At 45.9% G+C, this 15231-nt stretch overlaps 1 protein-coding gene across 2 annotated transcripts in view; it reads right to left on the reverse strand.

The window, feature by feature from the left end:
• Nucleotides 1–37: 37 nt before the first annotated feature.
• ITIH5 (inter-alpha-trypsin inhibitor heavy chain 5) overlaps nucleotides 38–15231 on the reverse strand; it is a 102447-nt gene continuing 87253 nt past the window's right edge. For both annotated transcript variants that reach the window (XM_015146422.3, XM_077945711.1), the window contains 5 exons: nucleotides 12761–13320; nucleotides 9813–9866; nucleotides 6285–6401; nucleotides 3165–3542; nucleotides 38–986 (listed from right to left, as the gene is read on the reverse strand). In XM_015146422.3, coding sequence (XP_015001908.3) covers nucleotides 685–986; nucleotides 3165–3542; nucleotides 6285–6401; nucleotides 9813–9866; nucleotides 12761–13320 — 1411 coding nt within the window. In that variant the 3' untranslated portion in view covers nucleotides 38–684. The remainder of the gene's footprint in view (nucleotides 987–3164; nucleotides 3543–6284; nucleotides 6402–9812; nucleotides 9867–12760; nucleotides 13321–15231) is intronic.

The following is a 15231-nucleotide window of genomic DNA, read 5'->3' on the forward strand; positions in this document are numbered from 1 at the left end:
GCCCATTAGAAAGAGATTAGTATCTGAGCTGTAGATGTTTCTATTTTCAATCAAATTTCCTTTTAATGAAAACTAATTTTTAAGGGCAAGATACCACAGCAGAAGAAAAACCTCTCGTAAGACAAGACTTCATAGTTTACAGCGATCAAATGTATGGGCTATCTGCATGATTGGTGGCCTGGACTCAGTGAGAGATTCCTTTGTAGCAGAGGTTGGCCACACATCTGGGGGCTGCAACACCACTGAAAAGACAGCTTTCTAAGCATTAGTGTAAGGCAAAAAGCACAGTCCCCAAACTTGGCCATTTCCACCAAGAAAACAAGTTTCATAGCAACCTTCCTTCACCAGAAAGGCTTACTTTATGACAGGCTAACAGAACAGATAAGCAGGTTGGGACAAGATACAGACTTGGTTGCATTTAGCTATGACCTTTCTCCCCTCCGTGGATGTGGGCAGGGTGGGGAGAGGCAGGAAGAGGGAGTAGAGAGAAATGACATTTGCACTCAGGCTTCCCGCCCCTACCCTTTGCCCAGACAGACGTCGGATCTACGCTGCACCAGGGGTGGGTCACGGAGTCCAGCTAATTACCAGGAGCTGAGGCATGTACAAGCCATGAAAAGAGCTGCCCCATGGCCTCCCCACATCACGGTCCTTCATGCACTTGCATCATTAAGGCTGCCAGCTTCAGAGCTCCCTGGACGTTCCCCGGCCAAGCGTCATCCCTGTGTCAAACGGATGGGAGGCCAGGTAATCCTTGTACTCCCCGTCAATCAGTTTGGCGGCGTTGTTCCTGGCAAACCAGCAGTCTATCTGCTCTTCCCCATTGTAGATCTTCCTTTGCTTCCAGACCACTGGGACTTGGTGGCCTTTCACCTTTAGGACGGCCTCAGGCCCCTCTCCCGCCTGAAGGAGCGGAAGGTGAGTGGGGCTCTGGCTGGGCCCCGCAGGGTCGTCCGTGAGTCTGGCATCCTGGTTCAGGAACTGACCTGGGAGGACAAAGCAAAGCATTGGGTCTCAGTCAAATGCAGAAACCTCGTGCTGAAATCCAGCTTCAGTGCTATCAGTGGCGGCAAGGCTTACAATTGGCCACAGCCCGAGACTGGACTCTCCCAGCAGGAGCGGAGACATTTTCTGGTGTCATGGAAGAACATGTGTTCTGGGGGCAGGGAGGAGAGAGCTGAGGACTTATCCACACCATGGGATTTACCCACGACTGCTGGAAGCTTCCCAGTTGCTAACACTAGAAAGTTGCCTAACCTACAAATAGCGATAACCATGGTCTCCTACTGAGTCCAGAGGACAGGACGGGGCAGATAAAAGAGGGAAGTAGTGTTCCGTCTTCCCTCTGTCCTCTCCCCAGTCACAGGCCCGCCTCCTTTCTATCAGCCTCAGTTCTGTGTTGGGTGCAGGATGGAAAGCAGTCAGCTCAGCTCGTCTCTGACCCTCATCCTCAGGACTCTCCGGGTCCGACGGCAGCACTGCTCAGGCCACAGGAATAAAGAGCTGTGTCTGCAAAGGGAGCTCACTCACACTGGGCCACCAGGCCCCACGAAATACAGCCAGCTCAAGAGTCAGGAAATCCTGCCTACTAAACTGAGCCCTGACAATGGCTTGCTCTTTATTTTTGGGCAAGGGGCCCATGCAAAATTGCTCGTTGAAGAAAGCTGGGTAGAATGGCCCGCCTGCTGTGCACAGCCATGTGGGTACCTCCCCCGGTGGGGGTGTTGCTCAGGCTGGGCGCTGGGCAGGGCTGCCTCGTGTCTGTGTCTACTTGCTGAGAGCAAAGGAACTGGATCCTCAGGTGACTACACTCCAATTCCTCATTCATTTTCCCAGAAGGCTAAAGAGAACTACTTGGTTTATAAAGCCCATTCTTAGCCCAGAAAGCCCAGGAAGAAATCTAATTTTCATATTACATATGTAGTGATCTAATTTTCATATTACATATGTAATTTTCATATTATACAGTCATGCACCACATCATGACATTTCAATCAATGATGGACTGAAAATATGATGGTAGTCCCATAGGATTATAATAGCATATTTTTAGTGTACCTTTTCTATGTCTAGATACGTTTAGATGAACAAATACTTATCAACATGTTGCAACTGCCTGCAGTATTCCATGCAGTCACATGCTGTACAGGTTTGTAGCCTGGGAGCAACAGGAGACACCACAGAGCCTAGCTGGGTGGGTAGTAGACTACACTATCTAGAGAGGTTTGTGTAAGGAACATTCTAGATGGTCATATAGTGACCAAATCACGTAACGATGCATTTCTCAGAATGTATCCCTGTCATTAAGGCATGACTCTGTGTGTGTGTGTGAATATATATAATATGTACATACATAGACTCTACACATATATACATACATACAGACTGTATATATACACACAGACTGCATATATACACACACACATATACAGACTGCGCATATACACACACACGCACCATAAATACATACAGACTGTATACATATATACACATTCATACTGTATACATATATACATATACACATATATACACAGACTGTATATATACACACATATACAGACTGTGTATATATACACACACCATACATACAGACTGTATATATATACACACACACACAGACTATATGTATATATACATACCATACATACACGCTGTATACATACCTATATACACATATACACAGACTGTGTATATATATACATGTATATAGACTGATATATAATGTATATGTATATATACACTGTATATATACATACATATAAGTCTGTGTATACATATATACACACATACATAGACTGTATATATAATACATATATACATGTATATGTATAATACATTATGTAGACTATATATACACACATACATATACAGACCACACACATACATACAAACATATACGGATTGTATATATGATATATTATGTATTTAGAGACTATATATACATACACACATATGCAGTCTGTGTATACATATTATATATGTATATTATGTATATGTATAGACTGCGCACACACACATACATACATATGCTGACTGTATATATAATAAAAACCACATTCCTATTGAATTTCTCAATCGAACTAAAGGTGCTGGCAATACCGGCTTTGCTTGGGAGATTTAACTCTGTCCTCTACACCCAGCGTGAGGAGAGCACAGCTTCCCACCTAGCAGTCCGTGGCAGTTGCTGGAGAGGCCTTCGCTGTTGGCGATGTAGAAGCCCAGGTGGTGTCGCTGGAAGGGCGCCGGCTTTTTGTAGAGGTGGATGAGGATGACAAAGGCTATGGAGCCCTGGATGGTGACCGTGACATTGGCATTGGCAGACACGGATACCTCCAGCCCCCGGCTCCCCACCACCACACTCTGGTTGCAGGGGAGCACCAGCCTGTCCCCACCATCCAGGATGACTCTGCTCGGTGTGATCTCGAGGTAAGATCTCTCTGGTTTGTTGACGAGGATGGTGATGGTGCGGAAGTAAGTGCGCTGTTTCTTATGGCCATTTGGAGGGGCAGGCGCCCCGATTAACTCTCCATTCACTGTCACACCTCAAAGGCCAAGGGGAAAAGAACAAGGTTAGAAAATCTGGCCGGGAGCGGTGGCTCACGCCTGTCATTCCAGCACTTGGGAGGCCAGGGCAAGTGGACTGCTTGAGGCCAGGAGTTCAAGACCAGCCTGGGCAACACAGAGAGACCCCGTCTCTACTAAAAATAAAAAAATTAGCTGGGCATAGTGGTGCACGCCTATAGTCCCAGCTAGTTCGCTTGAGCCCAGGCGTTCCCAGGAGCCCAGGAGCTCAAGGCTGCCGTGAGCTGTGAGTACACCACTGCACTCCATCCTGGGCTCCAGAGTAAGATCCTCTCTCACAAAAACAAAAAAAAAAAAGGAAGAAAAAATCTATCCCTGCCCAACACATCAAGTTAGAATTTCCCTCCTCCTTTGGGCTTATCTTTGTATCTCTAGTACCAAAAACACTGTCTGACTTACACACAGAGGCCACTCAGTGGTTACTGAGTGAATGGATGAGGGAAAGCGTAAAGTTATGTGTGGATTTTTTACTGTTGTCTGACCAATATCTTGGGATGGAGGAGGGAGGATGTAGGTTTGGGTCAAGATACCGTGGAAGGAAGCACGAAGCTAAGTATTTGTGCATCTACACACAGCTTACCATGTTCGTCTGGTTTCCTTCCAGTGTGGTTGTAGTGATAAGAGCCCTTGTATGACCCTGATGTGTATTTCGTATCCACCAACGGCTGCTGATCCTAATTCGGACATCTTACGATGCCACTGAGCAGTGTGGGAGAATGCAAAGTTAGCTTTTTGTTTTGATTTTAGTCCAAAAACTCAAGTTCTTCCTCCACTTAGGTGTTCATCCTTAGACAAGTCAGGAAAAAAAAAAAAAAACACCTGTAATCCCAGTTTCTGGGGAGGCTGAGGCAGGAGAATCACTACTTGAACCCAGGGGGTGGAGACTGCAGTGAGCCCAGATGGCACCACTTCACTGCAGCCTGGGCGACAGAGTGAAACCCCATCTCAAAAAAGAAAAAAAAAACTGCCTCTATTTCCTTATCTGTAAAATGGATGGACAGATATAAAACCTAAGAGAATTTTTGTGAGGATCCCAGGAGGTAGCATTTGTGTAAATTGTAAACTGCTAGCAAATCAACTCATTTATTTTTTTCTTCATCATTCTGAACACCACTGGTGCTTTTCTGGAGTTGAGCAAGGCCTGTGAACCAAGCCCCAGGGTTCTGTGCTGTCTGGCTGAATAGCAAACAGATGGCAACTGCACTAGAGATGTTTGGGGCTGAATTAGGCGATGCATGTTAAATGCGTTTTGCTCTCAGGCAAAGCAGCAATTTGCAGTAAGAAAAGATTGTTATATAATTAACTCTTGTTTTCTCTGCTTTAAGAATAATCTTCCCAATAAAACTTCTTAGACATTCAAGGAAAAAAGGGCCTTCTCTGGGGCAAGGGGTCAGGGGAGGGGAGAAATCCCAGCACGAGAAGAGCCTATGCTCTTCCAGCCTCAAAGTCCTAAGCATTTTTGGGCTGAGTTCCCATCACGGACATCTCGCGGAAGACAGAAACCATGGGAACCGCTCCTAGATAGGAGGTATTTCCAGGGACATATACAATTAGGTCCTATCTTGCTCCTGAGCCCTTCGAAGTAAGAAACAGTAGAGATTTCGCTCGGAGGCTGTAAAGTCCCGCAAGAAAACAATGTGTTGAACGAACCCCAGGATCAAACTACATAATCGCATCACACATGTCACCTGCCGGGGGACCCTGTGCAACCCAACATTCCAAGACACTCACGTTCTTGGCAGTAAGAAGTGCCAGGGTACCCACTCCAAAGCTTGTCCTCACAGAGCTGGACATGGCTTGTTACCTGCATTGAACTTGAAAAGCCTTCTCTGTGCTAATCTCTCTCACCCAGGTCCTCTACAGACCGACAGGGTACACAGAGCCCCTTTGACCATACACGTTCCCAGCACACAGACAGAGCTGTGGATTCACAGCTGAGCGTCCTGTGCAAGTCACCAAGAAACTGACATGAGTTTAGAACCCTGGCCTCCCTGGCATCACAGCTTTTGAATGGACAGACACTATGACAATAATACACAATAATACATCGTGGATTTCTTTTTTTTTTTTTTTTTTTTTTGAGATAGAGTTTCGCTCTTGTCACCAGGCTGGAGTGATCTCAGCTCACTGCAACCTCCGCCTCCTGGGTTCAAGAGATTCTCCTGCCTCAGCCTCCCGAGTAGCTGGGATCTCAGGTGCCCACCACTATGCCCGGCTAATTTTTTTGTATTTTTTAGTACAGACGGGGTTTTACCATGTTGGCCAAGCTGGTCTTGAACTCCTGACCTCAGGTGATCCGCCCGCCTCAGCCTCCCAAAGTACTGGGATTACAGGCATGAGCCACCGCGCCCAGCCTACACAGTGGATTTCTAAAGCACTTAAGCATTTACAAAACAACTTCACATCCAGTTTCATTTGATCCACTTTATATGGCTTTGTTAGGCCAATAGAGTGTCCCTATTTCCATTTCACAAGGGAAACAACTCCGAAGGCACGAGCCCAAGGCCAGGCGGCACTTGTCATAAAGCAGGGAGGCAGATGCGTAAGTCCAGAAGCGCAGTGCACTTCCCTTAACCACCGACAACACTCACTGAGCATCTATCAGGTGGCCCTCAGATCACTGGACATCCATCTGAAGAACAGAGGCAGATGCAGTACCTACCTGTCCTTGCCCAGATGCTACAGTGGAAGGTAGAACTTACCAGAGTCCATGTGATCAGAGACCAGCCTGAGGATGTCCCCGGGCTGCCCATCAATATTGAAGCACACAGTGAGTTTGCTCAGGGGGAAATCCACAACAAAGTGGGGATCGCCATCCACTGCCAGAGCAGAAGAAAAAGGAGAGAAAAAGAAAGACACTTATTAAGTACCTTCCTTGTGGAGGTGCTACTCTCTATTTTCTCATGAATGATGTTATTTTATTTTTTTTTTGAGACGGAGTCTCACTCTGTCACCCAGGTTGCAGGCTCGAGTACAGTGGCACGATCTCAGCTCACTGCAAGCTCCGCCTCCCAGGTTCACGCCAATCAATGATTTTATTGAATCCTGAAAACGATACTGGAAGGAAGTGTCCTCAATTTCCAGATGAGGAAGATGAGTGAGAGGAAAACAATTCCCCAAAAGTACCCAGTGAGTTAGCAGTAAACATTTGACTTCAGGTTTTCTAAATTCCAATATAATGCTCCTTTCATCACACCCTAGCTCAGCACAGACACCTAAGCTTCCAGAGGTGAGAGGAGAAGGAGAGAGAGATCCCTACACACCCTCTGCTGGTACTCAGTCCCCATGCTTCCATTCCCCAGGCAGACATCCCTTGCTATTTGCTTTCTCCTTTACTGGCACGGATGCAGAGGACTTTCCTCGCCTATGACGGGAGATCTACCGCGCTGCTTCTCCCAGGAAGCCATAGGCTATCCCAGGCTCATTCGCAGCGTCAGCTGTATGCCACCCCTGCACGCAGGCACTGAGAGCCATGCCCAGCTTAGATGCAGGGGCAAGCGAAGCAAAAAGTGAGTAGGTGGCCAGGCACACAGTCAGGGTACTGGCGGAAACCCCTCCTTTGGGTCACACCGACTTCACTGCTCTCAAGTTTCTGTCCACAGAGGAGACCACAAAGTTCAGCTGACAGTTCTTGTCTGTCCTCATTTTCACCTGTTAAAGGTGAACAGTCTTGCCTTTTATTATACAGATAAAAGATTTCTTGAGAATCTATATCAATTCTCTTACTAGATTGGAGATTTACCTTCTAATTTATATTCCAAGTGCAATTTGTTTATTTTATTTTTGTTTTATTGAGACAGGGTCCCACTCTGCTGACCAGACTGGAGCACAGTGCTGCAATCATAGCTCACTGCAGCCTCAAACTCCTGGGCTCAAATGGTCCTCGCACCTCAGCCTCCTGAGTAGCTGGGACTACAGGCAGGTGCCACCATGCCGGGCTAATTTTTTATTTTTTGTAGGGACAGGGTCTCACTATGTTGCCTAGGCTGGTCTCAAACTCCTGGGTTCAAGCATTCCACCCACCTCAGCCTCCCAAAGTGTGCTGGGATTACTGGCGTGAGCCACCACACCAGCCTACAACTTGTTTCTTGAATGCCCCTCTGCTTTCTGTGCACGTGGACGTGTCTGCATGCATGCTGTGCACAGTATAGGCACGAGCCAGAGTCGGCTTTCATGCTGCAACAAACTAACATCCCTGCATTCACTGCTGAGAAACCCTTTCTGCCCCAGCATCCCTGAGAAGGGCCCTTGAGAGGATCTGGCTGCTCTCCCTGGGAAGCACCTCAACTTCCCGGAAAATTGCAAGGTATGAAGAAATTCAAGGTGCTGGTCTTTTGCTGATGGGGAAAAACTGGCCCCCAGAGGAGATCAAGGTTCTCACCCGCATTGCTGGCGTTTTTTCAGGCACGCACACAGTTGTCTTTTGGTGTCCATGGGGGATTAGTTCCAGGACCCCCGCGGATACTAAAATTCATGTGTACTCAGGTCCCTGACATACAATGGTGTAGTATCTGTATATAACCTTCGCAGAGCCTTCCATACACTTTATTTTTAATTTATTTTTATTTATTAAGACAGAGGCTCACTCTGTCACCCAGGCTGGTGTGCAATGGTGCAATCTTGGCTCACTGCGATCTCTGCCTCCTGAGTTCAAGCGATTCTCCTGCCTCAGCCTCCTGAGTAGCTGGGATTACAGGCATGCACCACCATGCCCAGCTAATTATTGTATTTTTAGTAGAGATGGGGTTTCACCATGTTGGCCAGGCTGGTCTCGAACTCCTGACCTCAGGTGATCCACCTACGTTGGCCTCCCAAAGTGCTGGGATTACAAACTTTAGCCACTGCGTGCAGCCTTTCCATACATCTCTAGGTTACTTATAACAACTAATGCAAAGGGAATGCGATGTAAATAGTTGTTACACTATATCGTTTAAGGAATAAAGACAAGAAAAAAAGTCCGTGCACATTCAATACAGATGCAATTCCTTTTTCACGTATTTCCGATCTGCTCTTGGTTTGATCCTTGGGATGCAGGACCCATGGAGACAGAGGGCAACCGTCTAGCTCATCTGACAGTTTGCTGAGAGTTTTTATGTGCACATACCACACCATTTCTACCCAAATCGTCCAAATCTCTTTACAAGGAAAGATAGTGCTTGATCCAAAAAAGTAGGGAGGGGTCAAAAAGGCATTACTCCAGGCAGCATCCAAGAGGAAGCTTTTCTGGCATTCCATAAAGCCTACGTGTGTGTTCAAAGGAATTCCAGTCCGTCTCCTGGAGACTGTGCAGACTCTATATCCACGGCTAATCTCTGGGATGTCCCTGGTTTTAGGAGCTTGCACGTACAGCACAGCAGCAGAAAGGCCATAATCGAGACTTCCAGAGGATGACATGGACACAGCAGAACAAAACCCAGTCATAGGTTGTTCTTCCCTCTGAATTTTTATTATAGTCCCAGGAAGCTGGCAAAAGGAAATTTCATGACATTTGAAAAAAAATCTGTTCTTCCCTTCCGAAACCACGAACTGAAAAAAATGCAAACAAAAACAAAGCCTGCCTGTCACACCAGACGTTTTTATTTTGGTAGCACCATTTTATGTTTCTCACAGCAGAGGCTGGAAGGATACACGTTCCGAATCTCTAAAACAATGTCTTCCAAACTCAATAAGGGTCAGAATGTGCCTCTGCCACCCATCTATTCTTCCATCGGGTTTCCTGCCAGGATTCCTGGGGACTGTGCTATCTCCACAGTGTTTATGCGATGGTTTCATGACAGCTGCAATTCTCAGGCTCTGCCTCACATTGTGGGCTTGATACGTTGCTAAATGAGCTGGTATTTTTAACTGACTTCATGGAATTCTTGGTTTTACACTTTTTTTTTTTTTTTTTTTTTAAAGACAGAGTTTCACTCTTGTAGTCCAGGCTGGAGTGCAGTGGTGTGATCTTGGCTCACTGAACCCTCAACTTCCCAGGTTCCAGCAATTCTCCTGTCTCGGCCTCCCCTACAGGCCCCTGCCACCACACCTGGCTAATTTTTGTATTTTTAGTAGAGAGGAGGTTTCACCATGTTGGCCAGGCTGGTCTTGAACTCCTGACCTCAAGCAATACACCCACCTCGGCCTCCCACAGTGCTGGGATTACAGGCGTGAGTCACCACACCTGGCCTGGTTTCAGACTTTTTAAACATCTCTTACTCTCAATTCACACACAACCGCATCCTTTTCTTTACCTGATGTTTTAGAGATTTTAATTCTTGGCTGGTATGGCTTCTCCAGCAAAGGTCCTAAAAAGGAGAAGAGAACATCACGGTCATTCATTAAAGAAGATGAAGAGAGAGGTACAAAGGGAGAGAGGAGAAATGACTAAAATACAGCTTTTAGGTACATTTGTAATAGCTTAAAGAATCAAAAAACCCTTTAAAACATCATCAGTCTTAAAAAGGCAGCTTGGCCTCAAAACACAAAAGTAAAGCCAGGCATGGTGGCTCATGTCCATAATCCCAGTGCTTTGGGAGGCCAAGGTGGGAGGATCACTGGAACCCAGGAGTTCGAGACCAGCCTGGGCAATATAGTGACACCCTGTCTCACCAAAAAAAAAAAAAATTAGCCCAACAAGGTGGTACACGTCTGTAGTCCCAGCTTCTTGGGAGGCCGAGGTGGGAGGATCACTTGAGCCCAGGAGATTGAGGCTGCAGTGAGCCATGATTGCACCACTGCACTCCAGCCTGGTTAACAGAGTGAGACTGTCTCAAAAAAGAAAAGACAAGACAAGAAAAGAAAATAATAGAAGGTACACAAGTGGAGTGTAAAGTGTGCAGGATTAATTATTTTATTCTTCTACGAATTAGATACTATTCTTTTCTGTTATTTTTGTGTATATTATAGGGGAAAATATTTTATCACACTTGAGATATATTTATAGGGGAAGGGAGAAATGAGTTGTTCAGTGGGCCTGTAGAATTTTGGATGTGCAAGATGGAAAAGTTCTAGAGATCTGTTTCATCACAGTGTCAATATACTTAACATCACTTACCAGCGTTGAACTGTACGCTTAAAAATGGGTAAGGTGGTAAATTTTACGTTCATGATAAAAACAAAAACAAAAACAACAATGTGAAAAAAGAGGTACAGTTATAATCCAGTGTCTGTAGCTACGTGTGCGGCGGAATTCACAAAGCAGAAGATTTTGAAACACTTTGTATTTCAAAGTACTGGTGCTCTGAATATTCAATGAAAGAATAACCTAAAAGTAATTAATATCTATAAATAAAATCAATAACTTATGTCAAATTGTTAGTACTAGCAAAATTGTGCTCCTCTTCTCTGGTTTTTACTGCTCCCAGAAATTAACGAGTGAGATCTCGAAACATTCTTGAAGCACCCGCTTCTCAAGACTGGTCTTGACCAGCATGATCTGGGCAGAACGCAGATTTGCCAGGAAAGAGGATGGATGACTGGATGACTGCTTTGAGGAGTGGCAGCTGCCACCAACTCTCAAAATTTAAATTTAAATTTAAAAACCATCAGAACTTTAAGGAAAGGAAGAATTTTCTTTCAAAAAAAAAAAAAAACCCTTTTGAGTAATCAGTTGATCTCCTCTGTCTTTCTGGACAGAGATCACCTGGGTCTGATCTCTCCTGAAGCTGTAGAGATTTGCGCTGATGACCTGTCATCAAGATCTTACTCAGAAAGCCATTTTTCCTGGATGTGGCATGGATCTCATGAGTGGAAAGTAATGGCATCCTGCCACATGCTTTTAATCACAGCAAGCATTGTGTAAGTTTTGCCAAGACAAGTTCCATCCTTTCTGAAATAGCCACGTCAATTGTAACCTTGCTATCGGGATCGGAACTTATCAGTAAATTTCTGGTACTCCGTGCCTCCATGGAAGGCATGTCTGACATTTGTGCAAAACTCACTGTGTGCCCATGGCATTCCATATGTAGTCCTTACAACAGCCCTGCAGGGAAATTATGATTATCTCCGTGTTCAAGCTGGGGAGTGAGAATGGAAGCTCAGAGAGGTTGAGACACCTGCCTTGGGCCTCACAGCTGGTCAGGAAGGTTGGTGAATCCTAACTGCATGCTTTCTCCACACCCAGGTCTTTCTAACACTTCAGAGTGTGAGGAATAAATGGGACAGCATTGGTGGGGTGCAGAGTAGGGCCTGATCAACCTGTTTCCTCTCCTAGGAGACAGAACTTGACAGGAACCCAAAAAAATGTGATGCATATGAAACGCGATTTTCCACAAGCAGATCTGCCAGGAATACAATGCCCTGCTTTGGTTTCACTGTTTCCTTTCTCTTGTTCTGGTCTCTACTCGTACCCCCAGCAGAATGGCACCGAGACTGACCGTGCCTGCTTCTGTTCAGATTCTCAGAGACTGACATGTAAAGATCGGATTCTTGCAAGAATCCGTACCTTGGTCCTTCCCACGTGCTCTCGGGAAAATAAAATCAAGCATACAATTAAATTATACTACATAACTCTGAAGTGCTTGAAAATACAGAAAGGTACTGAAAAATGGGCATTGGTATGTTCATTTCAGTGCTTCTGCCCATGCCTGAAACCTGGCAAGCACTCAGTTTATTGATGGTTTATTGATGGACTGACCTCACTAGGCTATATTTCTGACTCAAATGCCACCTTTTTCTCATTTCTCTAGACAGCCACAGTGTATAGCAATGTGCGTAAAACAGTGTACAATACTCTCTGAAGACTACGAGCTCTATACAGTGTTACTGCTTTTTGGTTGGTTGTTTTTTGGAGACGGGGTCTTGCTCTGTCACCCAGGTTGGAGAGCAGTGGTACCATCATGGCTCACTGCAGCCTCAAACTCCCGGGCTCCATTGATCCTCCTTCCTCAGCCTCCTGAGTAGCTGAGACTACAGGCATTCCACCATACATAGATAATTAAATTTTCTTTTTCTTTTGTAGAGACAGGGTCTCTCTGTGTTGCCCAAACTGGTGTTGAACTCATGGCCTCAAGTGATCCCACCTCAGCTTCCCGAAGTGCTGGGATTACAGGCGTGAGCTACTATACCCAGTCTGGGTTATTATTTATAAGTATTATAGCAAGATGGACTAACACAGCTTCCTGCTGGGGCTCCTGTGGGGGAGGTGAGTGGCATCTCAGGCCTGCGTCCCCCACACCTGGCTGGCACAGGTGCCTCATACCTGGCTGCGTGCCAGCTCCTCGCACGCTCTGCACCACCGGTTCGGGTCCCATGGCGGCCGACATGCCGTGGGCCTCCTCCAGGCCGTCCTTGCGCGGGACCGGCCCCCTCAGCTTCATGGAAGTGAAGGGAGTAAGGAAGCGGTAGCTTAGGGCCAGGTCCTGGGCCTGCTGCCGCAGCCGCTCCTTCTCCGGCTCATCGTCACTTTGCAGCCAGGAGCTCAGCAGCTCCTTTGTGGTGAGGTAGCTCCAGAGACGCTCGATGTGGTTGGGGTCCCCCTCTCCATCGCCTTCAGGCCTGGGGCTTCCTGTGACATCTTTCCCTGCCTTCTGAGGTCCCACAGGCACATCCGTCTTCAGGATGACGAATTTCTTACTGTTGCTGGCGGTGACCTCCACGTGCAGGTGATCCAGCTTCCTGTCCACCAGCTTCCCCGCGATGATGATCTCCGAGCCGTTGAAGTAGTTGGGGAACAGGGTCTTGGTGGCCTGCACCACTGAGCTGGGGGGATAATCGATGCGGATGTCAGAGAGGAGAGGGGTCCTGATTTCATCGTAGAACCTGCGGTGGAAGCACAGGGAAAGGAGGAGATCAGGGCCCTGCTCCAACAGCAGGCAGGACAGTCCTAAAGGAAAATGCAGACTCTCAGGGGGATGAGTCTGATTTTAGAAGCGAGCAAGCCCAACATGGCACCCCACACAATATTTCTGCCAGGAGGTCACGAGGCAGCAGGGTGAACACCACTGAGGAGAGGGAATGCATTCTCTCACATGGCTTCTGAGCTGTTTTTCAACTGCTCTCATGATGAGAAGAACTTCCTTCTAGTAGATTAAAATCTTCCTCCCTGAAATTTCCACCCACTGGTTTCAGTTTTGCCTCTGGAACACAGAATTAGTCTAATCCATTTCAACAGACATTTGGATGCTTAAAAACCAATGCTGTGATTCCTTTAAGCCTGATCAATCCCCAGTTTCATGAACTATTCTTCCTGTGATACAGTTTTGAGATTCCCTCACTATTCTTTGTAAATTTCCTTTGTGCACACTTACATTTCTCAAAGGACCTCTTAAAAAACCTTTTTCTTAGAACCAAATACAAATTCCAGATGTGCTTTAAGCAGCACATCCTACTTGAGAAACCTGATTTGTGTGAGTTTGTGCGTATAACATTTGCTTGCATTTGCTTTTCTTGTAGTTAAGTTACATGGCTGCTTCTTGTTAAGTCAGGAGACAATTAAAATTCCCTTTCAAAAGATCTACAAAGTATAGGCTGTGGAATTAGACTTCCATCTCTGTCGCTTCCTTGCTGTGTGTCTTGGGACATGTGACTTAACCTCTCTGAACTTCAGTTTCCTTATCTATAAAATCAGGATGTTAACAGTACTTCTTTGGTCACCTGCTAGCTGTCCCCAAAAGTCCATTTTCCCCTTCTTTCATGAGAATTGAGCTCTGGCCGTCGAGCTGCAAACTACATTTCCCAGCCTCCATCAAGGCCACAAATGGCCATGTGATTATGTCCTCCCAATGGAATATGGGTAGGCGTGAGATGTGCAACTTCTCAATATTTGCTTAAAATTCATGCTGGCTTTCTTTTCTCTCTCCCTTTTTGTGGCTAGAAAACTAGAGTGATAGTGACCAAATTTCAATCCTATAGCATTAAGGACAACACCTGAGGGAAGCAGAGCAATAAAAGAGAAGGAGCTTAGGTCCCTGAATGACTTTCTGGAGCAGGATCTAGCCCGTTACCATTACAGGAGAGGGAAGTAAACGGCTATCTTATTTCAGCCTTTGCCTCTCGTCATCTCTGTACTGCAGCGTAGCCTTTACCCTAATACACCTATCTCCTAGGATTTCTGTGAGGCTCATCCGGGATAATGCACATAGAAATTCCTGGTGTATCATAAGTTCTCATAAATGCCGGGTATTGATCATAGTTTCAGTGGGATGGCAGTGCAGCTGACTTGTTGCAGCATAATTGCTTTTGCTTCTGAAAGCCTTATTGAATCTCAATTCTATTATCCAGTGCATCAGATTCTCCCCTTTGACTCTAGCTTTGAATAATTTTTAAAATGTGGGAAGCAAATCTGTGTTTTCATTTACATCTTTCATGAAGCATGGGAGGAAATGGTGGCGAATCCCAAACCGAAGACCTGTCTTTACTGCACACCATAGGGACCTCTACTTCCATTTATCATTAATAAATGTCCTTTGATTATGGCTATTAAACACCCGTATTTCTACCCAAACCTCCCCTCTGCTTTTAAGTAGATACCACATATGCCATGGTGCAGATTCAAGGGCCTCACGCTGAACTGGGAGTTGGCATTTCGCTCAGTCAACAGCAACATGGCAGACTGTGTGTGGCAACATAATATCCGAGGGAAGCTATTTCTGTTTTAAAAGATCTAAGTTTTCTCCAACCTCTCATTTAAAAGATCTCATTTATTCTCCACCTCAAAATAATCTGATTATT

The sequence above is a fragment of the Macaca mulatta genome, chromosome 9, assembly GCF_049350105.2.
Source record: "Macaca mulatta isolate MMU2019108-1 chromosome 9, T2T-MMU8v2.0, whole genome shotgun sequence".
NCBI classification, from domain to species: Eukaryota; Metazoa; Chordata; class Mammalia; order Primates; family Cercopithecidae; genus Macaca; species Macaca mulatta.